This window comes from Crocuta crocuta, unplaced genomic scaffold, assembly GCF_008692635.1.
Source record: "Crocuta crocuta isolate KB4526 unplaced genomic scaffold, BGI_CrCroc_1.0 scaffold381, whole genome shotgun sequence".
NCBI lineage: Eukaryota > Metazoa > Chordata > Mammalia > Carnivora > Hyaenidae > Crocuta > Crocuta crocuta.
In genome coordinates, this window is record NW_027530628.1 from 187,402 (window position 1) to 213,670 (window position 26,269).

Here is a 26,269-nt window from a genome sequence, read left to right on the forward strand (position 1 = left end):
AAGCCATAAATAAAATAGCTATAAGAAAGATATATATGAAAACATTAAAATAGATTAAAATAAAATTCTAAAAATTGTTTACATAACCCACATGAAGCCAGGAAAAAAAAAAAAGCAGAAATGAAAAAATAAAAACAAGGTGAACAACATAAAGACAAAAAATCAAAAGGTAGACCTAAGTCCTAACATATCAATAATTACACTAAGTATAAATGGTCTTAATAAACCAAGTAAAAGACAAAGATTAGCAGAGTGGATTAAAAATTATGATCCAGGGGCGCCTGGGTGGCTTAGTCGGTTAATCGTCTGACTTTCGCTTAGGTCATGATCTCGCGGTTTGTGGGTTCAAGCTCCGCGTCGGGCTCTGTGCTGACTGCCAGCTCAGAGCCTAGAGCCTGTTTCAGATTCTGTGTCTCCCTCTCTCTCTGAACCTTGCCCCCCGCACATGCTGTCTCTCTCTCTCTCTCTCAGAAATAAAATAAAACATTAAAAAAATTTAAAAAAATAAAAATAAAAATTATGATCCATCTATATGCTGTCTACAAAAAATTCAGTTCAAATATAAAGATATAGATTAAAGAATGGGGAAAATACATCACATAAACATTAATAAAATATAATAATGTAGTAGGGTATCAGATGAAGTAGGCTTCAGAGCAAAGAAAATTATGAGACCAGAGGGATGTTACATAAAGATAAAAAGATCAGTCCACCAAGAAGACATAGCCATCTTAATATGTACCAAATAATGTAGATCAAAGTTCATAAAGCAAAAATTGATAAAACTGAAAGGAAAAATGATAAATCCATAATTAGAAATATAGACTACACAGCTCTCTCTCAACATCTGATTAAGAAAAAACTGGACAGAATGTCAGCAAAGATACCAAAGAGGACAAAAATACCATCAATCAACAAGATCTGATAGACATTTATAAAACATTCCACCCAACCACAGCAAAACTACACATTCTTTTCCAGAGCCCATTAAACATATTCCAAGAAAGACTATATTATGGGCCATAAGACAAACCTCAGTGAATTTAAAAGAACTGAAATCAGAGTGAGCTCTCTGATCACAATGGAGTAAACTAAAAATCAACACAAAAGAGAACTAGGAAATGACGAAATAAAATAACAAACAGTAATAAACGCAACACACTTTTAAGTCATCCATGGGTCAAGGAGGAAGTGCCAAGGAAAATTTAAAAAAGTAATAAAACATTTAACTGAGTGAAAATGTAACTTTAATATATCAAAATTTGTGTGAAACAACTAAAGCAATACCGAGAGGAAATTTTTATAGCCCTTAAAGCTTACATTAGAGAAGAGGAAAAATCTCAAATCAATAAGCTAAGCTCTAAACATGAAAAAAAAAAAAGACAAAATAAACCCAGAGTAGATAGAAGGATATAAATAATAAAGAACAGAAATAGATGAAATTAAGAATAATAATAAAAAACAATGCAACAAAGAGTTGACTTTTTGATGTGATTAATGAAATTAACTGACAAAGGAAAAGAACAGAGAAGATATAATCACCAAAATCAAGAATGAAACAGGATATCACTACAGACTATGAAGACATCACGAAGCTAGTATGTGATTACTATAAACTGCTATACATAGAAAACTGTCAACAACTTAAATGAAATGGACCAATTCCTTGAAAGCACTAACTACCATAACTCAACCAAAATGAAATAGATGATTTAAACAGACCTATAAATAATAAGGAAACCAAATATGTAATTTTAAAACTCCCAGAAAGATAAATCCAGATCTAGACAGTTCCACTGGAGAAGTCTACCAAATGTGCAAAGAAGAATTAACACCAATTTTATATAATCTCTTTCATAAGGAAAGAATAGAGAAGATACCAATACCAAAATCAAGAATGAAACAGAGGATATCACAGACTAGAAGATATCACAGAAGAGGAGGAAACACTGCCCAATTCACCTGATAATCAAGCTGGTATTACCCTAATAAGAAAACCAGAAAAAGGCAGTACAGAAGAAGGAGAAGGAGAATGAGGAAAAAGAAAAGGGGGAGGAGGAAAAAGAAAAACCACAGACCAACATTCCTCAGGACTACAGATGAAAAATCCTTAATGAAATACTAGTTAAGTAGAATTCAGAAGTAAATATAAGATTTATACAACATGACAAAGAGGTTAATTCCAGGGATTCAAGTTTCATTTGATATTTAAATCACCTCGACCATATTAAAATGAGAAAAAGTCATATAATTCATAGTAGATGCAGAAAAACCATTTTAAAACATTCAACACTCATTCATAATAAAAGTCAGAAAACAAGAAATAGAGTACACCCTCAGCTAGCATTATAATTAACAGTGAAGGAATGAATGCTTTCTGTCTAAGAAGAGAAACAAGACAAAGATATTCATTCTAACTATGTTTTCTTTTCTTTTTTGTTGTTGTTAAAAAGGTGCCTATGTTCTTTCTTCACATATAGGCCACTGAATACTTTTCACAGCATTTTCCACAAACAATAGGGGAAATGGAAAGAACAGAGGTTGTGACAATTATTTACATTTTCCAAATTGAGGGAAGGAGATTCCTAAGGGCATATGAGGTCATCAGAGTGAGCCACAGGTAGAGAAGGAGCAATATTTATACTCCACTGACTTGGCTGTGCCGGGTTAACATTGCAGTTCCTCTTATGCCCATTGAATTCATGTGCCCCTAGGCCCCTAGATGGCCAAGGCCTCTGGAGCCCATGACCCACTCAACGTTTGTCCCCTTGCTGCTCACCCATCCTCTTCCACCTCCATACCTATGCCCTGGGACACTGGCAGGGCCCCCGAGAGAAGATGGCATGGCAGGTGATAATGGATGCAGTTTGGCTACACAGCTACGACTACTACTACAACCTGGCAACTCCCACCTAGCACACTAATTCTGAGTCAGCCTGCGGACTGGTGCTCCTGCAGAGTAGTAGAGTGTGTCGGAGAAAGGGTCCATGTGAGGGAACCTGAGAGACCAGGCAGTTCTGGAGGGCAGGCTTGCATGCAGCCCATGCCAGGAGGTCCTCACTACCCCCATGGTGCTCCACTGTGTGCCTCCCATGCAGCGTTCCTGGGACACAGCTTCTAGAGAGACCACCTGGCGTTCCTCTGCAGCCAGGCATTGACTGGCCTGCTCTCACCACTTTTATTCAGCATAGGGCTGGAAGGTCTTGCCAGTGCAATTAGGCAAGAAGTGTGTGTGTGTGGGGTGGATGACATACAGATCAAAAAGGAAGAAATAAATTATTCCGTTTGTAAATGACATGACTGTGTAGAAAATTACAAGAGAACAATCTACAGAAAAGCTCGTAGAATGAGTGTGTTCAGCAAGATTACAGCATATAAAAAATGTATTTCTATGTACTATCAGTGAGCATGTGGACACCAAAATTGAAAATAAAATTCATTTATATATGCAAATAACAAAAACTCTTTTCATGTAAATCTAGTAAACATATATATTACTTGTGTGAAGCTATGAACACTGATAAAATAGAGCAAGAATCTTACAAATAGAGAAACATACCATATTTAGTGGACGGAAAGACTGAATATCATAAAGATGCCAGTTCTCCCCAAATGGATACATAGGTTTAAAGCTATTCTCATTGATATCCCAGCAAGACTTTTTGCAGATGTATATTAGCTTAGTCTCAAATTTATATGGGACATTAGCAAGGTGGCAGAAAGAAGATCACTACCCATATTCCCCCAAAAGAGCAATAACTTGTAGCCATCCATGGACAAAAATGCCTTTAGGATCCAGGTAGGAGATTGTGAAAGCCTAATAATGAGGAGGGCCATTTTGAGAAGGCAGGTCTATGCCACAGTAGCTACAGATCTGGGGGGGAAAAAAAAAAGTCCTGACCCCCTTGCTCTGGGCTGCAAGCCCCATTTGGCCTTGGGCCTGCCACCAACACTATCCACAAGAGGCACAAGAGGAGCCACATTACCTCCTGCCTCAGGCAAAAACCTTGCTAACCTGAGTCTCAGGTGTGGGCCCAGATCCAGTTGGGTTTACAAACCACATATCTCATGAGGGATTAATATCCAAAATATGTAAGAAACTAATACAACTCAAGCAAATAAACAACGTGATTAGAAAATGGGCAGAAGGTCTGAGTAGATGTTTCTCCAAAGAAGACATACAAATCGCCAACAGGTATATTAAAATGTGCTTAACATCATTAATCATTAGGGGACATGCCAATCTAAATCACAATGAGGGGCACGTGGGTGGCTCAGTCTGTTAAGTGTCCGACTTCAGCTCAGGTAATGATTTCACCATTCCCGAGTTCGAGCCCCGTGTCAGGCTCTGTGCTGACAGCCCAGAGCCTGGAGCCTGCTTCAGATTCTGCATCCCTCTCTCTGTCTCTGCCCCTCCCCCACTTGTGTTCTGTCTCTCTCACAAAAATGAATAAACATTAAAAAAATTTTTCTTATCACAATAAGACTTCACCTCACACCTGATAAGATTGCTATTTTCTCAAAAAGACAAGAGATATCAAGTGTTGTTGAGGGTATGCTGAAAAGGAAACTCCCCCACACTTTTGGTGGGAATGCATATTGGTTCACTCATTATACAAAACAGTGTGGAGGTTCATCAAAAACTATAATAGAACTACATATGAACCAGCAATTTCACTTCTGGGTATATATCCAAAAGAAATGAAATCAGGATCTCAAAGAGATCTGAACTTCATGTTCATTGCCACCTTGGTCTCTTAAAACATAAATGGATAAAGAAAACACGGTGTACACACACACACACTCACACACACACACAGAGGAATAATTTTCAGCCATAAAAGAGGAAATCCCACCATTTGTGAAAACATGAATATAGACAAATCTGGAGGACATTATGCTACGTGAAATAAACCAGACATAGAAAGTTAAATGCTTCATAATCTTAACTATATGTGGAATCTAAATATTGAAGCAGAGAGTAGACTTGTGGTTGTCAGGAGCTATGGGATGAGGAAAAGGGAAGTTATTGGTAAAAGGATACAAACTTTCAGTTATTAGAGGATAAGCTCTAGAGATCTTATGTACATCATGTTGACTATAATCAATAATATATTATATAGTTGGACTTTGCTACAAAGTAGATCTTAAATGTTTTCACCACACACACAAAAAAGGTAACTAAGTGTGGTGAAAGATGTTTGGTGGTAGTCATTTAACAATGTGTATATCAAATCACCATGTTATACACCTTAAATATATATAATTTTTATTGCTCATACATCTTAACAAAGTTGGAAAAAAGCCAAAATTTATATAGACAGGCAAAAGACTAGAATATCTAAAACAATTTTGAAAAAGAATAATAGAGTGGGAGGAATTACTCTATCTACTTTCAAGACTTACTATATAGTTACAATAATCAATACTCTATGATATTGGTAGAGGAATACACATGAATTAATAAAACATTATAGAGAACCTAAAAGTATACTCCATAGATAGGTCAAACTGATTTTTCACAAAAGTGCCAAAGCAATACAATAAAAGAAGTAGACTCTGGGTATTCATAGTCAAAAAAGTATGAGCTTCAAACTAAGTCTCAAGCTTTATACAAAATTTAACTCAAAATGGATCATAAACATAAATGTAAATTATAAAGCCATAACACTTTTAAAAAACATAGGAGAAAATCTTCAATACCAAGGCTAGGCAAAGTGTACTTAGACTTGAGAGAAAAAAAATTTTACCCATAAAAAATATTACAAAACTGGACTTAATCAAAAATAAAATTTTTTGCTTCAAATAAGACCTTGTTAAGAGGACAAAGAGAGAAACTGCAGAGGTAAAATATTTGCAAATCACATATCCAAGGAAGGACTATAACCTAGAATATATAAAGAAATCTGAAAATTTCACAGTGAAAAAATGAAGAGTCAAATAAAACATGGACAATTGTCACTAACAGACAACTCACATATGAGATATAACAATGGCAAATTAGCACATCAAAAGATGTTAAATGTCATTAGCTCTTAAGAAAACACACATTAAAACCAAAGTTATATAGGACCTCTATACTCTCAAAATGGTTAAAACAAAACATAGTGACACCCTCAAAAGCAGATGAGGATATAGAGAAACTGGACTGCTCAAATATTGCTGGTGGGAATGTAAAGCTTTCTAGCCATTCAGAAAAAGGTTGGCAATTTTTAAAAACACAAACATGCAATTACTATACAACCCATTGCACTCTTAGGCATTTACTGCAGAGAGATGCCAACTTATTTTTATATACAAGCCTATGTAGGAATGTTTATAGCAGCTGTATTTATAATAGCCCCTGACTGGAAACCTAAATGTAATCAATGGGTATGAATGGTTAAGCAAACAGTTAAATCCATACCACAGCACTATTTAGCAATAAAGAGGAAGGAACCACTGATACACATGACACTACGGATAAATCTCCAAGGAATTATGCTGAGTGAAAATCCCTAAAGCAATATAGAACACATCAGTGGTTGCTAGGGTTTAAGGGTCTAGTATATTTCCACAAATTCTATCCAAATACAAATTTGCAATAGTGAGATTTTAAGCCTATAGACTATAGGTATGGTAAAGAAATAGGTATGGTAAAGAAAAAATTATGAGAGATGGAGAGACAGAGAAGAGCTAGACACATACATGCAAAAAGAGACAGAAGAAAGGGAGAAACAGAGACAGACAGTAAGAAGAGGCTATAAGAAAACAGGGGGTGGGGATGGGGTACAGTGTCTAGCACTGTCTGGGTACAAATGCAAATATGCTTCACACAGCCAGATGGATGAAAGATGTCACAAACTTCAAGGTTTTGCTTTCAAGTTAATTTTTTTAAAATAGGATCAAGTAATATTATTTTAATAACTAAGTTAAGAAGAAGAAAGTGCTAGATAAAGTTTTTCTATTTAGAACCTTACAGTTTATAGGTAAACATTACCAATATTAGGGACACCTGGGTGGCTCAGCTGGTTGAGTGCCCAACTCTTGATTTCAGTTCAGGTCATGATCCCAGAGTCATGGGATCAAGTCCTGCATAGGCCTCTGTGCTGAGTGTGGAGCCTGCTTAAGAGTCTCTTTCTCTCTCTGCCCCTCGCCCCAGATCATGTGTACTCTCTCTCTAAAAAACAAAACATTACCAATATTAGAACTACTAGAACTATGTTCTGCTCAATTCAGTCTTTTTTTTTTTTTAATTTTAATGTTTATTTATTCTTGAGAGAGAGAGAGAGACAAAGCATGATCAGGGGAGGGAAAGAGAGAGAGACACACACACACACACAGAATCTGAAGCAGGCTCCAGGCTCTGAGCTGTCAGCACAGAGTCCAACGCGGGGCTTGAACCCACAAACCATGAGACTGTGACCTGAGCTGAAGCCTTACGCTCAATCGACTGAGCCACCCAGGCACCCCAATTCAGTCTTGTTTAAGGCCATTAAGGTTAAACTGAATTAAAAACAGCAAACCATTCCAACTAAGTGAAAGCTTACTTTAGCCTTTCTTCTCTGGTACTAATAATCACCACAATTTTCATAGCTATTTTAATGAGTTCAACCTTCTTTCTAGTTAGCTCAAATCCAAAAAAGGGTATCTTCCTTACTTAATATAAGCACTCTTTCAAAAGAAGGTTAATTCACTGATTTGATAGCATTAGATGTTTTTTATCTTCTGGGTAGGACCACATGGCTATACACATGGCATAATTTACACACACATATGCAAGCCCAAAAGGGGCCCATTTTTCTGATCTCGTTGACAAAGTAAATAAACTCATGCAAGATGCAGGATTATTGCATCAAAATGAATAAAAACCATTAATATATTTGGCCTACCTTCAATGCAACTACATTAGGTATCTGTACGAATATACCCATGATCTCAAGCATTACATTCTTAGTGTTTTTGCTTACTTTATTCCATTTCCTTCTTATTTATGGGCAGACTTGAAGGGCCTCTTAAAGGTTTCAAATTCCTTGCTAATCACTATTATAAAGCTAGTATTTTTATTAGCTATTAGTTTAACACTCTATATTTTAATATTTGCCTCTTGGGAATACAGGCCTCTTAAGTGGTAATAGCTCCCTTATCTTAATTTTCTTTAATATTTAATATTGAGTTCTACATGAAAATATTCAAAACATATTCCTTTTTTTTAAAAAAGTTTATTTTTTTTCAGAGAGTGCACATGTGCATGCAAGTGCACAGGGGAGGAAAAGAGAGACAGATGAGACAGAGAGAGAGAGAGAGAGAGAGAGAGAGAATCTCAAGCAGGCTCCATCCTGTCAGCATAGAATCCACCATGGGCCTCAGTCTCAAGAACTGTGATATCATGACCTGAGCCAAAATTAAGAGTTGGATGCTTTACCGACTAAGCTACCTAGGTGCCCCTCAAAACATATTCTTGATAAAAAAAAAATTAACTTTGAAATTTTGTGGCTCATAGTAATCTTATAAGGAAGGTTGACTTGGTAGGAATCCTTTTTAGCAATAAAAAATAGAGCTCTTTTAGTTTCAAATGGGGAAAAAAACAAAGTTAGCTGATACGCAATTAACAAGAATAAACAGTAAAGTGATGCAGTTGGAAAGCGTGATGCTGTTCTCAATTGTGTATCATTTTGCAACATCACAGCATTTCTGTTTACTCACTCAGCCCTCTGCCTTGGTGGCTGACCCAAAGTCAGACCTTCAAGACCCAGAGATTATGGAGATGATAATATGCAGTGTCATCCTAAACATGCAGATTTTTAAAAGTTTCAGAAACTTTTTAAAATCATTAAAAAAATTTACCTGGTAACTATTAATCTGGACCCCTTTTATAATTAAATGAACCGCTACAGATTTAGCAAAAAAAAAAACCAAAAAACCCTCTATTTTGACATGTGGCTGAATAATTTCATATTTTCTTTTTTTTTTTAATTAAAAAAATGTTTTTATCTATTTCTGAGAGAGAGAAGGACAGTCTGAGCAGGAGAGGGTCAGAGAGAGTGGGAGATACAGAATCTGAAACAGGCTCCAGGCTCTGAGCTAGCTGTCAGCACAGAATCTGACGCTGGGCTCGAACCCACGAACCGTGAAATCATGACCTAAGCCAAAATCTGACACTTAACTGACTGAGCCACCCAGGCGCCCCTTTTATATTTTCAAAAATAGCACTTACATATGTATTTCAAATGTTGTTAGCTTTGCTGAAAATAAGGAAAACCCAAGGTAGAAATAATGGTTCTTTGACCAGCTGTGGGGCTCGGAGAGAGACAAGAACTCAGGCCAAGCTATTACAGCATGTGGCCGGCTCATCTGGTCCTGTATCTGCTACAAGAAACAAGGGGGAACATTTAGATTAACGATGACACAAATGTTTATTTAAGACAGCATAAAACAAAAATGTTGACTGTACACATTTAGTAAAATTCTTCCTGATTCAAGTTAAACTGAATTAAGTCTAGAATAGAAATGATTTGTAAGGAAATTTAGTTTATTACTTTAAATCATAAATTAAAACCATAGTCCTCAGAAAAGAGAAAGCGTTATAAAGCCTTCTGAAATAGATATAATTGTTTTTAGTTATTGGGGTATAATTGATATATCATGTTATATTGTTTTAGGTGTACAAAATGAGTCAGTATTTGTATATATTGTGAAATGATCATCACAATAAGTCTAGTTAACACCCTTCAATGTATATAGACATAAAATTTTTTTTCTTGTGATGAGAACTTTTAAAATCAACTCTCTTAGCAACTTTCAAATATACAATATTATTAACTATAGTCACCATGATGTACATTATATCTCCAGGACTAACTCTTTTATAGTTGGAAATTGTGCCTTTTGACCCCCTTCATTCATGTTTCCTGCCCCGACCACCCTGCCTCCGGAAACCACCAATCTGTTTTCTGTATCTATGAGCAGACATGACTAATTTTTTTACGAGCATACCACTTGTTTCTGTACAAATAGTACTAAGATTTGAAAATAATTGATTCTCTAAGGTAAACATACTTGAAATCTTGTTCAAATTTCTTATATACTCACAAGTACCCTTTACCTTCCAAAAATAACTATACAGGTAAGCATAATTTAACTAGATCTATAGGGTCATAATTTCTGAATTAGGGAATCTGAATGAGGTTTAAAACGATTTAGCATAAAATGGGAAGCCTGAAATTTTAGTCACAAATGTAACTTTTTATATTCCAAGGGCCTGGGAAACTAATTCAAATAATATCACACCTAGTAAAATATATTTGGAAGGGTAGTTGATATAGGAAAGGCCTTAAAACTCTTATCTAGGTCCATTTGGTTCATTTCACTCTTTTTACTACCTTTGATATGCCAGGTAGTAGGCTAGGGGACTAGGAATCTAGTCAGAGACAAGAAAGAAGGTTGATTGGATGGTTTTACTGAAAAGGAAAAGGGTGTTAATGAGTTAGAATACCCCAACTCAGAAAAGACACTGAGTAATACCACTGGGGTTAGAGAAGGTTTCCCAGGAGAGGCAGCCAGATGAAGGGTGTCATGGGTCAGTGAGGGTGAAAGTACAAAGAAGAGATAGATGTATGAAGGATTCCAGAGAATGTCCAGTGGCAGTGACCACAATTTAGTTTCAATGTGATGAGCAAATACATCTCACTGCCACATCGCTGAGTCTCTGCAAAAAAAAAAAAAAAAATTCACATGTTCAATTTCCTTTACTAGTAGGAAGGAGAAGTTAGAACTTTTCAGTATCTATGTCCATGGTTCCATCATTATTTCTCTAGGTAGTATGACTTCTCAATTTCTTTTTTACTTTTTTTTTTTTTAATTTGAGAAAGAGAGAGCGAGCAAGCATGTGAGAGAGCAAGGGAAAGGAGCAGAGGGGGAGAGAGAATCCTAAGCAGGATCCACGCTTAGCATGAAGCCTGACTCAGGGCTTGATTCCATGACCCTGGGATCATGACCTGAGCCAAAATCGAGAGTCCTACACTCAGCCGACTGAGCCACCAGGTGCCCTCAATTTCGTTTTGTTTTGCAATCCAGTATTACCTTCTGTACACCTTACAAACACCTCTCAATGTATCTTACTGCCACAAATGTTATGTGATGACCAAAAAAGGTTTACAGAGCATGTCGTATTGAGATTAATATTGTACCATATTTAACTAGTATTTCTAAATATTAAACTGAAAATAAAAACAAACCTAAGGTGTTAAACTTCACTTGATAAATTACATACAGAACGAATGACACCAGTGAATATTATCATGACACTGGCTTACACTGATTTATATGTTTAAGGAATTTGAAGAATATGCATTTACTTTCCAATAAGCTCTCAGAGCATCGTTGAAATAGTGGCAGAATGGGCTAAAATATGAGAGTTATACACACAAATGAAATACACAAAAAACTAGAAAGTAACAGTCTTCAGTGGAGTCCAAGTCCTAAGGTTTCTGGTGGGAATCTTTTTTTTTTTTAATAGAAAATACTGTATGTTTAATAAAAGTGACAATTTGTCAAAATGTTTTCTGAAAATAGAAATGACTACTCAAGTAAACAGGAAACAATACTTTTCTTTAAAAATGTCACTGAGACCAGAGAAGGAAAACCAAATGGAATATCTTTTCATTTTCTATAATTTCAAAGGCTGACAGTTTTATCACTGTCAACACTGATAAAGTGTGAAACACCCTGTAAACAAGTTTTCAGGAAGTCCGAAACATTGTGAGCAATGTTTCTTTTTATTTTCCCACTAGCATCTAGCAACTGATTACATCAAAACTGTGCTTTGCACTGCATATGTTGATAAGGGATGACTGTGATTGACACATAACCCCCTAAAAAAGCAAACTGTCTATTCCAAACCATAAAATAAGATCAATTTGCTTGTTTACTAAGTAGGAAGAATTCATGCAAATCTGTGGTGGGAGCAAAGAGGATTAATGGGATTAATGCAGTGACCCAAAGAAAACAAAGACAAATAGAATTTCCTTTTATTTTCTTCCTTCTTTCCTTCCTTCTTTGAATGGCTAGCTAGCCGAACAAGGTTGGACTAGGAACTGTAGTTGCCAGAACATAATCTAGGTTTAATTTCTGTTTTCACTGAAGACATGCCTGGAATAAACCAATCGATTTTGTTTACAGTTTAGTTTCAACCCTAAGCCTCACCCACCCCAGGCCCAAACCCGGCTAGTATACACACTTTTCTTCTACCACCTCTAGGAGAGGCTGGCCATGACGTGGTGAGTTAAGAGGGCTTAAGGTCCATATAGGGCCATACACCAGGAAACAATAAGTGCCGTAAAACACTCTGTGCTACAAGAGAAGGAACATGGGCAGGGAGGCAGGATAGACTTCTCCATTTTAATTAAGTCGCTTCTAAAATGTTGTCTCTGTGAGAAGTCTTGATGGGCTGGTTCAACCATAACAAAAAAAAAATGTTTTTTTGAATGAATATCAGTCCTTTTCCTCACTTCCTTGGGAAAAGCTGTTCTTTCACTGTGCTCTGAGAGCACTTTTCATACTGACTTGTTTGTGTCTATCTCTACAACAAAACCCTCAACTATTAGAATACATCAGCTGTTTCATTTTTAACTTTGTTTTTTAGTGCCAAACAGTACCTAACATCTGCAAGGGACCCAACAGATGTTTCCTAAACTAATGAAAACAATTTTTATTCCTATTTATAAGATGTATATATAAAGAAATGAATGTGTCTTTTATTTTATTTTATTTTTTTTTAAATATATTTTTTTTTATTTCTAGGAGAGAGAGAGACAGCGTGAGCAGGGGAGGGTCAGAGAGAGAGGGAGTCACAGACTGAAACAGGCTCCAGGCTCTGAGCTGGCAGTCAGCACAGAGCCCGACGCGGGGCTCGAACCCACGAACCCCGAGATCATGACCTAAGCGAAAGTCGGACGCTTAACCGACTAAGCCACCCAGGCGCCCCTGAATGTGTCTTTTAGATAGATAATCAGATCTAATATAATTGAGTCCCATGAGCTTTAAAGTGGGATTCTGAGAATTGTACAAAATGAAAATAACTGGTAGAAAAATGAAAGTTCTAAGAGGGAGGATCCAGGCCCATGAAAGTCCACTGCATGGCACACAGCGATTTGAGAGGCTGGAGGGAAGATACAGGTTTTGGATCTAAGACATCTTAGATTTAAATCCTGGCGTTGCCAATTATTAGCTGTGTGATTGTGGACAAATTCAATCTATGACTCCATTTCTATAAAATGAGAATATTTTTTTTCCTTAGTTTTTTTTTTATTCTATGTGCAATACAACATTTTTTATAATAGAACATTTCAAAAATACACAATAGTAGAGAGCATAATATAAATGTATAATTATATATATGATATATAGAGAGAGCACAGCTATCAGTACATGGTCAGTTTTGGTTTTTTTAATCTGTCCTTCTATCCAGTGCCATCTCCTACCAAGTGAATCATTTCTGATTAAGAGACATCACTAATTTCATACTTTAATATGTATTTTAAAAGATACAGACTTTAAGAAATAAAAATTAATGCAGCACTATTATCATACCTTAAAATTTATCAACACTCCCTTAAAATCACCAAACATCTAATCGTTGCTCAAATTTTCCCAAATTTCCCATAACTTTTTTTTTTTTAACTGACAGTTTGCTTAAATTGGGAGCAAAACAGCATTACCCATTGCATTAAAAAAAGTTTTTTTTAATGTTTTTTTCTTGAAAGAGACAGAGTGCAGGTGGGGGAGGGGCAGAGAGACTGAGAGACACAGAAACTGAAGCCAGCTCCGGTTCCGAACTGTCAGCACAGAGCCCATTGGGGCTTGAATTCACAAACCGTGAGATCATGACCTGAACCGAAGTCGGACGCTTAACCATCTGAACCACCCAGGCCCTCCACCCATTGCATTTTTTTTTTTTTGGAGGAGGAGCAAATAAAATGAGAATATTAATAGGAGCTAGAGGTACTCCACAGATTTCTTGTGAGAATGAAATGAATGAACTTTACATGGGTAAGAACTCGGTGGGTGAGGCTGTCTACTGTGCAGCAAAGACTAAGGTTATTTAGTGTTATTTCCAAGGCCTGTTTTCTTTCTCTTCCTAAAGATTAACTAGAATTACAGGTCACTAGCAGTAAATATTACTTTTCCGTTACCTGCTCATATGCTTATTTGCATAATGCCTTCTCTGCAATTGATACTGACTGCTTAGATTCTGCTGGTTCTTACAACACAGGCCTACGCTTTACCTAGTCCTCAGTCCTCTCACTGAGGACTTCACTGCACAGGGTTAATACAACTATCCTGGTCTTCAGAGGAGGCTAAGTAACAATCATTTCTATACCACTGTTTCATTCCAGGGATGAAATACAAACAAACTGGCTTTATAGCTAGTCTATTATTTTTCCAAGATACCAGGCTACCTCCCTAGAACAAGAGTGGGACTCAACACTTCCACGATGGCAAGAAAGGCCCTGCCATTACTTCTTTGATTCCAGAATCAAAGCATGAGAAAGGGATGTGACATGTATTGACAGGAGTTGGTTAGCTAGCCCACAGGATTAGATCAGGCTAACAAGAAAGCATGAAATGGGGCCCTTGTGGCTCAGTGGATTGAGCTTCCGAATCTTGGTTTTACCTCAGGTCATGATCTCCCAGTTCATGAATTCAACCCCCATTTCTGGCTCTATGCTGACAACAAGGGGGCTGTCTGGGATTCTGTCTCCCTCTCTCTCTACCCCTCCTCTGTTAATGCGTGCGCACACTCTCTCTCAAAAATAAATAAACTTAAAAAAAGAAAGCATGAAATTTAGGTGGGACTACAGGAGATTATACTTCTTGTTCACAGCTATCAAGTGCTGGGCAGTTTGACAAAATGCAATGGAAGGACCTTAAACTTAACTGCACAAAGGTCTGGTGATAACAGAACATTTAGACCCACTTTCTACACCTGTGGCCATAAAGCCACTGGCCCTTGTAGCTAATTAAATTTAAAGAAATTAAAATGAATTTTAAAATGTAATTTCTAAATTGCCTGAGCCATATTTCTAGTATTTTCAATGTGGCTAGTGATTATTGACAGCATCGATATAGAACACTTCCATCACTGCAGAAAGTTCCATGAAGCTATCTGAGAATTCTGATTTTCAGATAAACAATAAACCACATACTGTCATTAGTAAATGCTTTTTGATCAGTTGATTGACTAATTGGATTTGAAAGGGGCTACTATTCTTCAGTGACTTCTCAGGCTAACTTCACAAGCTTAACCACAACCCATGTTCTCTGCTATAGACATCTACACCAGCACATGGGCACTAAATCTAAGTTAGTGACAAGACAATGTTAAAGATACTTATTATGAATTTTTAAAAATAGCAAAATATCCTGTCTACTTTCTCAGTCATTTAAAGAGTGAATGGGCACTCTTTCTCTCCACCAAAAATCAGATTTCCTTTAAGAGAAATTTAAAAACACAAGCCCTAGGAAATCTCTCTAAACTGAAAGAATTAAGCCAACTTCAGGAATAAGAAATTTCAGGCTTATACTTTCTTTATTTTCTAGCTTTTAATTTGACAAGATTTATCTCCTGTTTCAAATTCCTTTTTTCTACCTTCTTAACCAAATCAGACTAAGAAACTGATAAAAACAAAAACAAACAAAAAAAAACCACTGAAGTGGAACACTGACATTTATAATTGTGTGTGCTGTTTTTAAATTCCCAGAATACACTTTGTCCAATTCTCCTTTTATCCCCAAAAATACAACATTGAGGAGCAGTTTATTTCTGTTTCTAAGTGAATAGTACAGTAAATAATATTAAAGATGAATTCATACAAGGGTGGTATGAAATATAAGAGTAAACTTCCTTTGTAAACCAGAAGTCTAATTCTCATGACAAACCCATAAATCCTGGATCATTTCCTTTTTGAGGCACAGGGTCACTGGGAATGACAATTTAAAGAAAGAACCACCATCTTTCTAGCAGTGGCTATCAATTTTATGTTCAAGGCACAGATCCCACACTTTTGTTGGTAATGAAAATCCTGCCCGAACTTGACAGAAAATACAAAGAACAAAGTGAGGAAAAGCCTGGTTTGAAGTCATACTGGCTGGGCTTTAAATTCTAGCTCTGCCACTTATAGTCTATTTTGTCTTAATCAAATTACTTCAGTTTCTTGAACTTTAACTTTTTCATATCTAAAAAGGGGATCATACCTAATGGTGTTACTGTGAGACTGGGTACACATATTCATATATACAAGCCACACATGCAGATACTTATATACAATGCCTGGCACACATACTACCTACTCTTTAAAACAGTAGCTAGGATTACGAGATACTATTTCTAAAAGCTCTAGAGGCTAACCTAATTTTTCCAATGCAAGACAGGATATCTTAGAAAAATTAAGTTTTCTCTTGGTTATTGTAACATATCCATTTCTATACACAACTGGGTAATTAAAGGTCTTAGAAATGTTCATACAGTTTTACTCAACAAAGTCACTATAAAGAATTTATACTAAAACATTTATTTATAAAATATTAATTACACTTGTTTACTATAGGAAAGATATAACAAAAAATCTAACAAAAAGCAGAAAAATAAATCATGAAACAGCAATACAAATGAAAACATTAAAATTCCTTATTCAAGGCGTGTCTTTGGGTGGTTCAGTCAGTTGAACATCTGAATCTTGATTTCAGCTCAGGTCATGATCTGTCTCGTAGTTCATGGGTTTGAGCCCCATGCTGGGCTCCACACTGACAGCAAGGAGTCAACCTGAGATCCTCTCTCTCTGCCCCTCCCCTACTCATGTTCTCTCTCTTTCTCTCTCCCAAAATAAATAAATAGCCTTAAAGATAAATAAATTCAAAAAATACATTTAATAAAATTGTAGATGGAACTCTTGTTATACTGTGGAATTAGAAAAACAGACTGAAGCTTATAAGAACTGTATAATCCCAAGATGGTAGGGCTATATATTACTAATATAATATTCTTAAAAAGACAAAGTGCTAGAATCATCTACACCAAAAAATTAAGCAATTTATTCCTAGATGAAAGGATTATTTATAGATAATTTTTTATTTTCTTCTTTGTATTGTCTTTTTTCTTCAACAATAAAAAATGTATTCTTAAAAACATAAAATAAACATCTAAATTAATCTTTTCTTTAATAATAAATTGTCTCAATTACTTGGGTAAAATAATAATTGTCTCAATTACTTGGGTAAATTAAGTATTAATCATTTCCTATTCGAGTAACTCTCAAATATGACCAAACTGACCTATCTTGTTATGATTTAACATTTGCTTCATGGTTTTTTTCCTGAGCATCACAATTTTATCTATTTATCTATCTATCTATCTCTAATTTTAGATTTGTGTATGACAGTACTATCTCTCTATAGAGTTGGGTTCATAACTCTAATACTCAAGAGGCTGATTATCACGTTTCAGCTACTTTGCTGCATGTTTTAATGTGTTTTAACGTTCCACTCGGTCAACGTAGCACAATGCTATGGTTGGGCTTCCTACAAGGTATGTTTCCTGGGTAAAGAATTACACCTATTTTATTCAATAATGTTTTCTGAAAAGTAGAAGTAGGAATCTTTATAAGAAATATATGCATGAATAAGTGAGTACATAGCACAGTCTGGAAAGAAAACTAGATACCTTAGTCTCAGTTATGACTGGTCTCTATCTTTAAGGATCATTCTGACACTGAGCTGTAAGGCATCTTCTGAATATAAATCTAAATATATTCGCATGTTTGTCAGCACTACTCCTAGGCCAATCTTAAATCTTTATCTTTCAGTCTTTTTTAGTGTGACTCTAGAACAGAAATTTTCAAACCTTAACATGAATCAGAACCATAAACACAAATTGTTGCACCCCACCTCCAAAGTTTCTGATTCAATGGGTCTAGGGTGGGGCCTGTTAGCTGGCATTTTAACAAGTTCCAAAGTAGTGCTGAAGCTGTTGGTCCCACAACCACACTTTGAAGATTACTACTGTAGAAAAACACACATGACCATTTACACAAGTATCTATAATATACCTCAAGCTTACTCTGACAAACACCTGCTCCGCTATTAGGACTTGGCATGAGTGACAAGAAGCACTTCTAAGGAGGCTTTCTGGTTTGGCCCGTGCTTGTAGGAAAGTAGTACTTCCTCCTTTGGGTTCCTTCACATCTGGTTGAGCTTTGCAATCATTACCACTATAGTGTTTTACTGCTTTAACTTGTTGACATGAACAGCATGACCAACATCCCCTAATTGACAATAAAAATCTTACTCTATGCCACAGAAGAAAGAGATAAAGATTATACGGTAAGTTCTGGGTCTGCAGCTCAATTACTGCAGAAAAAATTGCAATGTGATAAGCACATTTCTTCACTTGGCTGAGTTAACAAAGCCTCCTATGCATCTCATCTGCAGTACACAAGTCAATAATATACATGTTTTTAGAAACATCCAATACACCATTCCACATTTTTTCCCTAGGTATCAACTGTCTATTCAGAGCAGCATGGTGGCATAACAGAGAGAACACAGGATATGAGTCTAGAGATTTGGGTTCAAGTCTCAGTTTTGTTCAAGACAAATGATCTGGATTATATCACCTAAACTAATAGAATCCATTTTGTCTTGTATATGTTGTTGTATAGCAACACTTATGCCAGAGCATTTTAAGGAATAAGGGATGTGAAACTATTTGATATATTAAACTGCTTTATATAAAATGATATTTATTATTCTTCAAAGACCTTGGATTTATAGAAAAATTATTCCAGAAAATTTTCAAAATAATATCTTCTCCATAACGAATCATTTACAAATACAATTTAATGTCAATTAAACAAAACAATGATGCTTTTTTTTAAACTGAAATTGAGAAATCTTTGGTGTATCATTTTTAATCAGACATATGTACATTTCTAAACCTACAAGTAACAAAGCCTACTTCAACTCTAGGATGTCAATAACCACAAACCTCAACTGTGGGAACCATCTTCAGAGAACATGGAAACTTAAAAACAAAAAGAAGTGCCAACACCCAAGATAAGTGAGGGATCAGAGCTGGTGACTGAGTTTTTACTTACACTAATTTTTGTAAGAGCTCTGGGAAGAAGAAATTGGCTCAGGGTAGGCTGATGGTTTATTGATTTCACATCAGTAAAAACAACTAGGCAGTTGTTTGTTTTGTTCTCTAGTTTTTAAATTCTAATTGAGATGAAAAGTTGATTAAAAAATGACTTTACCAGGGCGCCTGGGTGGCTCAGTGGTTAAGCGTCGAACTTTGGCTCAGGTCAGGTCATAATCTCATGGTTTGTGGGTTTGAGCCCCGTATCAAGTTCTGTGCTGAGAGCTCAGAGCCTGGATGAAGACTGTTTCAGATTCTGTGTCTCACCTCTCTGCCCCTCCCCCGCTTGCAAGTGCGCTCGCTCGCTCTCTCTCTCTCCCTCTCAAAAAAAATAAACATTTAAAAATATTTTTTAAAACCCACTTTATCAATAAACATCATAGTAACTCTTCACATGAATAATTTAATAATCTGTTAAGAGAGAGATCACTAAAAATCAACAAAGACAACGAGGTAACATTATACTTTCAAAGGTGTTAAAAAGGGGGCGCCTGGGTGGCTCAGTCGGTTAAGTGTCTGGCTTCGGCTCAGGTCATGATCTCACGGTTTGTGGGCTCGAGCCCCACATCGGGCTCTGTGCTGATAGCTTGCTCAGAACCTGGAGCCTGTCTTCAGATTCTGTGTCTCCCTCTCTTTCTGTCCCTCTGCTGCTCATGCTGTCTCTCTCTCTCTCTCTCTCAAAAATAAATAAAACATTTTAAAAAAAGGTGTTAAAAAGGAATTTTAGTACTGGTCACTGTATATAATTCAGGTCAGCTCAACAGAAGAGACAATGTTCATATGTAAAAAAGGTTTTAATGGTTCAATCCTTGGTTTCTTTTTTTTTTTTTAATGTTTTATTTATTTCTGAGAGAAAAACAGCATGAGCAAGGGAGGGTCAGAGAGAGAGGGAGACATAGAATCTGAAACAGGCTCCAGGCTCTGAGCTAGCTGTCAGCAGAGCCTGACAGGAGGCTCGAACCCACGAACCGTGAGATCATGACTTGAGCCAAAGTTGGATGCTTAACTGACTGAGTCACCCAGGAGCCCCATCAATCTTTGGTTTCACAAGGAGAAATACTATAGGATTTGAATAGTGTATTTAGAATAGAAAGGGGTTAAAGCAAATGAAAAGGATTGAAAATTGCTTTCCTAAAATTCACAAAATGTCCCAAATTGAAATTTCAGTTGAAAATGTGTGAAATTTAGACAAAAGGATTCACACTAAATGACAATTAAAAGGAATTTGGGAAGACGTTGATCACAAAAGAGCTAAGATCGACACTACTAAAATAAAAGAATCAGTAAAATAAGACCAAGAAATATTGTCTTCAAAAATCATGAAGCGTAGGTTTAATTATTACCAAAAACAGGCAAATACTAAGCTTAGTCTAGCTTCAAACAGAACAAACCTCAGTTAAACTAGATGAATGTGCAACTCTGGTTAAAGGACACTGCTTTAAATTATAAATGGAGTAAGAATTCTAGGATCAAAACTGTGTATTACAGAGGAAGCGTTAAGTTCTCTTGAATGGTACAGCTTCTTTACACAAAGAAATTAGGGCAGATAAGGACGCAGAAACCTCACCATGGCAGCAACCAGAGCCCAGAGAAACCATAACAAGGTGTGTCATATACTAAAAGCAAAATAACAGCCCAAGGTGAGCTTCAATCACCTGTAAGAGAGATACTACCCTGATCAGAGTCAGAAACGCAACAATTTTTGACCCTGAGAAAGTGGGACTGTGTCCTTGAAAAGAAAAACTTTCTCTGAGACCCTACAACTATCCGAAGACTGTAAATTCTGGTAAGGATTAATCAGGGGAAGGGAGAAACCTCCCACGCTTAGTTTCTCCTCACTTGCTTCTGTTACCTCCTATCAGAGTTGGCCCCTCTGACAACATGTCCTTCTGAGAGCTGCCTGGCTCTGGCCTCAGATGTCATGTGGCCCCCACAAATGTGGGTGTAGAACAGGGGCATGTTTGGACAGACACCACCCTCATGACAGACTCAACACACTGTGACCCTCCCAGGTTGCCCTGGAGGATTCCTAAGCATGCCCTGTCTGGAGATTTCTCTATGACTACACAGAGTATGCCACTACACTGTCAACTTTCCATCCCTGAAGGTTAGTCTTATCAGTTTGAAACATAAACTTTTTAAAAAAATTTTTAAATGTTTTATTTATTTCTGAGAGAGAGAGAGAGAGCGTGAGCAGGGGAGGGTCAGAGAGAGAGGGAGACACAGAATCTGAAACAGGCTCCAGGCTCTGAGCTGGCAGTCAGCACAGAGCCTGACGTGGGGCTGGAACCCACGAACAGTGAGATCATGACCTGAGCCAAAGTCGGACACTTAACCGACTGAGCCACCCAGGCGCCCCAAAACATAAACTTTTAGTTACAGTCACCAGCCTCTGTACCCACCCACACTTCCATGTCTCCTCTAGTGTGAGTCTGTCCAGAATTGTGCTAAGCCCTCTAGGGGACAATCAGGACAAGGAGCAACTGGACTGACTGTTCTCAAAAGCTTCACTTCATAATTTAGAGATCTTATTTTAAATAGAACTTTAGGGGTGCATGAGTGGCTCAGTTGGTTAAGTGTCTGACATCAGCTCAGGTCATGATCTCACAGTGAGTTTGAGCCCCACATTGGGTTCTGCGCTGACAGCCCAGAGCCTGGAATCTGCTTCAGATTCTGTGTCTCCCTCTCTCTTTGCCCCTCCGCTGCTCACATTCTGTCTCTCTCTGTCTCAACAATAAATAAAAATGTTTAAAAAAAATTAAAGGGGCACCTGAGTGGCTCAGTCGATTAAGCTCACAGGTCATAATCTTGTGGTTCATGGGTTCGAGCCCCACATCAGGCTGTGCTGACAGCTCAGAGCCTGGAGCCTGCTTTAGATTCTGTGTCTCCCTCTCTCTCTGTACCTCCCCTACTCACACTGTCTCTCTCTCTCAAAAATAAATAAACATTAAAAAATTTAAAAAAAAAGAACTTCAAGTCATTTTATACTATAGGCTAATCTGTGCTAAACTTATTACTAAATAATTACTGTGAATGGCTTTCTGCTTAGCAAATGCAAAATGTTCTTGTTTGCTAATAAAAAGAAAAAGCACATAAAAATTTGTTTTCATCAATTATGGAGTCATCTTCTTCTTTTCATAGGGTATCAATCATTAAAGTTCTTCTCTTTCTGGATGCTATTTACTGGGCTTCCTTGAGGGCAGGCAATGGCAAAGCTCTAGCTCCATCAGAGACAGTGAGTCAATGTGTGTTGAGAGTGTGAGAGACAAACAGACCCAGCTGAATGGAAGCCTTTTTCATATTCAAATTGTCTTTAAAATACTTCTCATTTGTAAAGCAGAGCTCCAAAGAAAATATAGGACTCAGTTGTACAAGTGTCTATGTCTTCTTTTACAAGTTTATTACTGATAATATCTACTGACTGAATTCTTGGCCTTATAAAATTTATATACACATAAAGATATATGTATGTTAAGGTTGTAAACTACCACCATAGTGATATAGTATATATAGCTATATGCTATATAGCTATAGAACTTGGAGCTCGGTAAAGAATTATAACAGTAAAGATTATCCAGATTATCTTTGTCAAAATAAATCAAATAGGTTATTGATATTATATTCTAAATTGTCTGTAACATCCTCTCATGAAAAGCAAATAATATCCAAGTATTTTATATTATTTCAAAGTTTAGATTACTGCAATTCAATTCTTCTCCAGGACATTTACTAAGCATATATTATATACAAGAAATTACTTAGTATACCAACAGATAGCTTGATAAAAAATTTAGTCTGGTAGGAGAGGGAAAGCATAATAGTNATGTTATTTTTTATCATAATCATGTTTAATAATTATGTTTATTATTATATTTTATATTTTATACATTAATTAAATGAATACTTTATAAACTGCTTTTCCTTAAATGACCTCATATGATTCTTATAACTACCCTGGGAGCAAGTTGACTATAAGGTCCCAGACTCCTAAACTGGGAATGACAATACTATGATACGGCTGAGCTTATGAAGACAACTAAAGGAAGCTAACCACAGCTAACAATTCATGCTTCCTATGTCCCTGCCACCTTCCAACTCATTAACTCCTGTACACCTGATAGAAGTAAAGTAATTGCCTAAAAGTACACAGCTAATAAGCAGTGGACCAAGATTTGAATAGAGGCAGTCTGACTTGACAACCCATGGCCTTAATCATCACTCTTCTTGGTACTTGTGTGTCTTTTTTATAGAAACGTCTAGTTTATAGTCTTCATGTTAAAAATGGATTGCCTTTTTCACTATTGAATTTAAGACTTCTTTATATACTCTATCTACAAGTCACTTATCAGATTTGATTTGCAAATATTACCTCCCATCTGTGCTCCCTGAGGTTTACTGAGGTATAAATGACAACTAAAAATTGCATATATTTCAGGTGTACAACCTGATGTTCTGATATTCATACACATTGTGAAATGATTATCATAGTCAATCTAATTAGCATATCTATCACCTCACATAATTACCATTTTCTCTTTCTGGTGGTAAGAAAACAAGATTTACTCTCTTAGCAAATTTCAGGTATACAATATAGTAGTAACTGTAGTCACCGTGCTGTACATTAGGTTGCCAGAACTTACTCATTTACAGCTGGAAGTTTGAATCCTTTGACCACTATTTCCCCATTTCCCCCACCCCCAGCTCCTGGTAACCACTCTTCTACTCTGTTTTTGTGCATTTGACATTTTTAGATTCCACATATGAGATGATACAGCATTTGTCTTTGTGTTTTTGCCTTATGTCATTTGACATAATTTTCACTTTATTGGTAGTGTCTTTTGAAGCACAAAATTTCTTAATTTAGATGACATGCAATTTATCTTTTTTTTTCCTTTTGTTGTGTATGCTTTCAGTGACAAATCTAAGACTCCATTATGAAATCCAAACTTATGAAGGTATAGTCCTATCTTTTCTCCCAAGAGTTATGTACTTTGGCTCTTAGATTCAGGTCTTTGATTCACTTGGAGTTTAAACTTAAAACAACCTAGTTTAACGAATACCAATTGTTTCAATATTAAACACTCTGCTCCTGTACATCTCCATCTTTCACCATTTATATAGCTATTTGTCAAAGATTACATCTTTATACATTATATGCCCATTTACAAAGATTTATAGTTATTGGTGTATGCATTTGCTTCTTATATAGGAAAAAAAGAGAAATTACAAACAATACCAAAAGTACAGTAATGCTGGCTTTTTTATTTACCTAGGTAGTTACCTTTATCAGTTTTCTTCATTTTCTCTTATGGTTTTTCAAGTTGCTCTGTAATATCCTTTATTTCAGGCTGAAGGAGTCTCTCTGGTATTTCTTACAGGGCAAATCAACTGGTAATGAACTCCCTTAGGTTTGTTTATCTGAAAATGTCTCATTTTGTTCATTCTTAAGATATAATTTGGCTGGATATACAATCTTATTCAACATCTTTTTCTTTCTGTACTTAAAATATGTCATCCTACTGTTTTCTGGCCAAATGATTTCTGATAAGGAATCAGCTCTCAATCTTACTGAGGATCCCCTTCATAATAAGCAATTTCTCTCTTGATGTTTTAAGAATTCTCTCTTTGCCACCAGGTTTTGACAATTTGACTACTGTGTGTCTCAGTGTGGATTTCTGTGTTTATCTTGTTTGGAGTTCACTGAGCTTTTCAATATGTGTTTTCATGTCTTTCCTCAGACGTAAGAAGTTTGGTAATGATTTCTTCAAATATTTTTTTGTCCCTTTCATTCATTTTAATCTTTATTTATTTGTTTGTTTATTTGAGAGAGAGAGAGAGAGAGAGAGAGAGATCGAGATCCCAAGCAGGGTCCATGCTTTCAGTGCAGAGCCTGATGCGGGGCTCGAACTGACCAACTATGAGATCATGACCTGAACTGAAACCAAGAGTCAGATGCTTAACTGACAGAGCCACTGAGGTGCCCCTCCTCTTTCATTCTTTTCCTTGGATTTCTAGAATTCATTTTCCTTTGTTCTTTTTTCTTTCTGTTCTTCAGACTGGATAAATTCACTTGCCTTATCTTCAAGTTTGCTGATCTGTTGTCCTATCAGCTCTAATCTGCTGTTTAGTTCCTCTACTGAGTTTTTCACTTCAGTTTTGTACTTTTCAGCTCTAGAATGTCTGCTTGGTTCCTTTTTATAAATTCCGTTTATTGATATTCTCATTTTCTTCAGACATTGATTTCCTAAATCACTTTCTCTGTTCATGGTCTTCTTTAGCTCACTGAACATATTTAAGATTTAATAAGATTCACTAATAATTCCAGTATATGCAGTTTGTCAGGAATGGCTTCATTCAAATTTTTATTTCCTTTGAATAAGCCATACTTTCCTGTTTCTTCATATGTTTTTTAGTTTTTTATTGAGAGCTGGATATTTTGAGTATTATGCTGTAGTAACCCTGGAAATCTAATTTTTCCACTCCTCAGGAATGATTTTTGCTTGTTCAGGCTGTAGCTGTCATTCTGTAACTCTTTCAAACTATTTTTGCAAAGTGTATATTCTTTGTTGTTTCTAGAGAAACTAGAGTTCTCTACCTTTGTCTTGCAGTGAACTACTGCCTTTACAAAGTTTTTTTTAAATGACTGAGTCCCATAATTTGGCTATTGTAGAAGTTGATATAAATATCGGGGTACATGTATCCCTTCAAATTAGTATTTTTGTATTCATTGGGTAAATATTTAGTAGTACAATTACTGGATCATAGGGTAGTTCCATTTTTAACTTTTTATTTATTTATTTATTTTACTTGAAAGAGAGAGAGAGAGCAAGCGAGCATGAGAAGGAGAGAGAGGCAGAGGGAGAGAGAATCTTTTTTATTTAATAGTTTATTGTCAAGTTGGTTTCCATATAACACCAAGTGCTCATCCCCACAAGTGCCCTCCTCCATGTCCATCATCCCCCTCCCCCTCTCCCCACCCCATCTGCCCTCAGTTTGTTCTCGGCATTCAAGAGTCTCTCTTGGATTGCCTTCCTCCCTCTCCCCAACTATTTTTCCCCTTCTTCTCACCCATGGTCCTCCATTAAGTTCCTCCTAATT

The 26,269-nt window shown here is 36.4% G+C and overlaps 1 protein-coding gene across 3 annotated transcripts in view; it reads right to left on the reverse strand.

Moving 5' to 3' along the window:
- Positions 1 to 26,269, reverse strand: part of SPIDR (scaffold protein involved in DNA repair) — a 469,654-nt gene that overhangs the window by 150,560 nt on the left and 292,825 nt on the right. Inside the window, exon 1 of one of the 3 annotated variants that reach the window (XM_077768517.1) lies at positions 9,197 to 9,247. The exons of the other annotated variants lie outside the window; for them this stretch is intronic. Within the exon in view, the coding sequence (XP_077624643.1) occupies positions 9,197 to 9,198 (2 nt within the window). The 5' untranslated portion in view covers positions 9,199 to 9,247. Of the gene's footprint in view, positions 1 to 9,196; positions 9,248 to 26,269 lie in introns of those variants that run through there. 3 annotated transcript variants of the gene reach the window in all.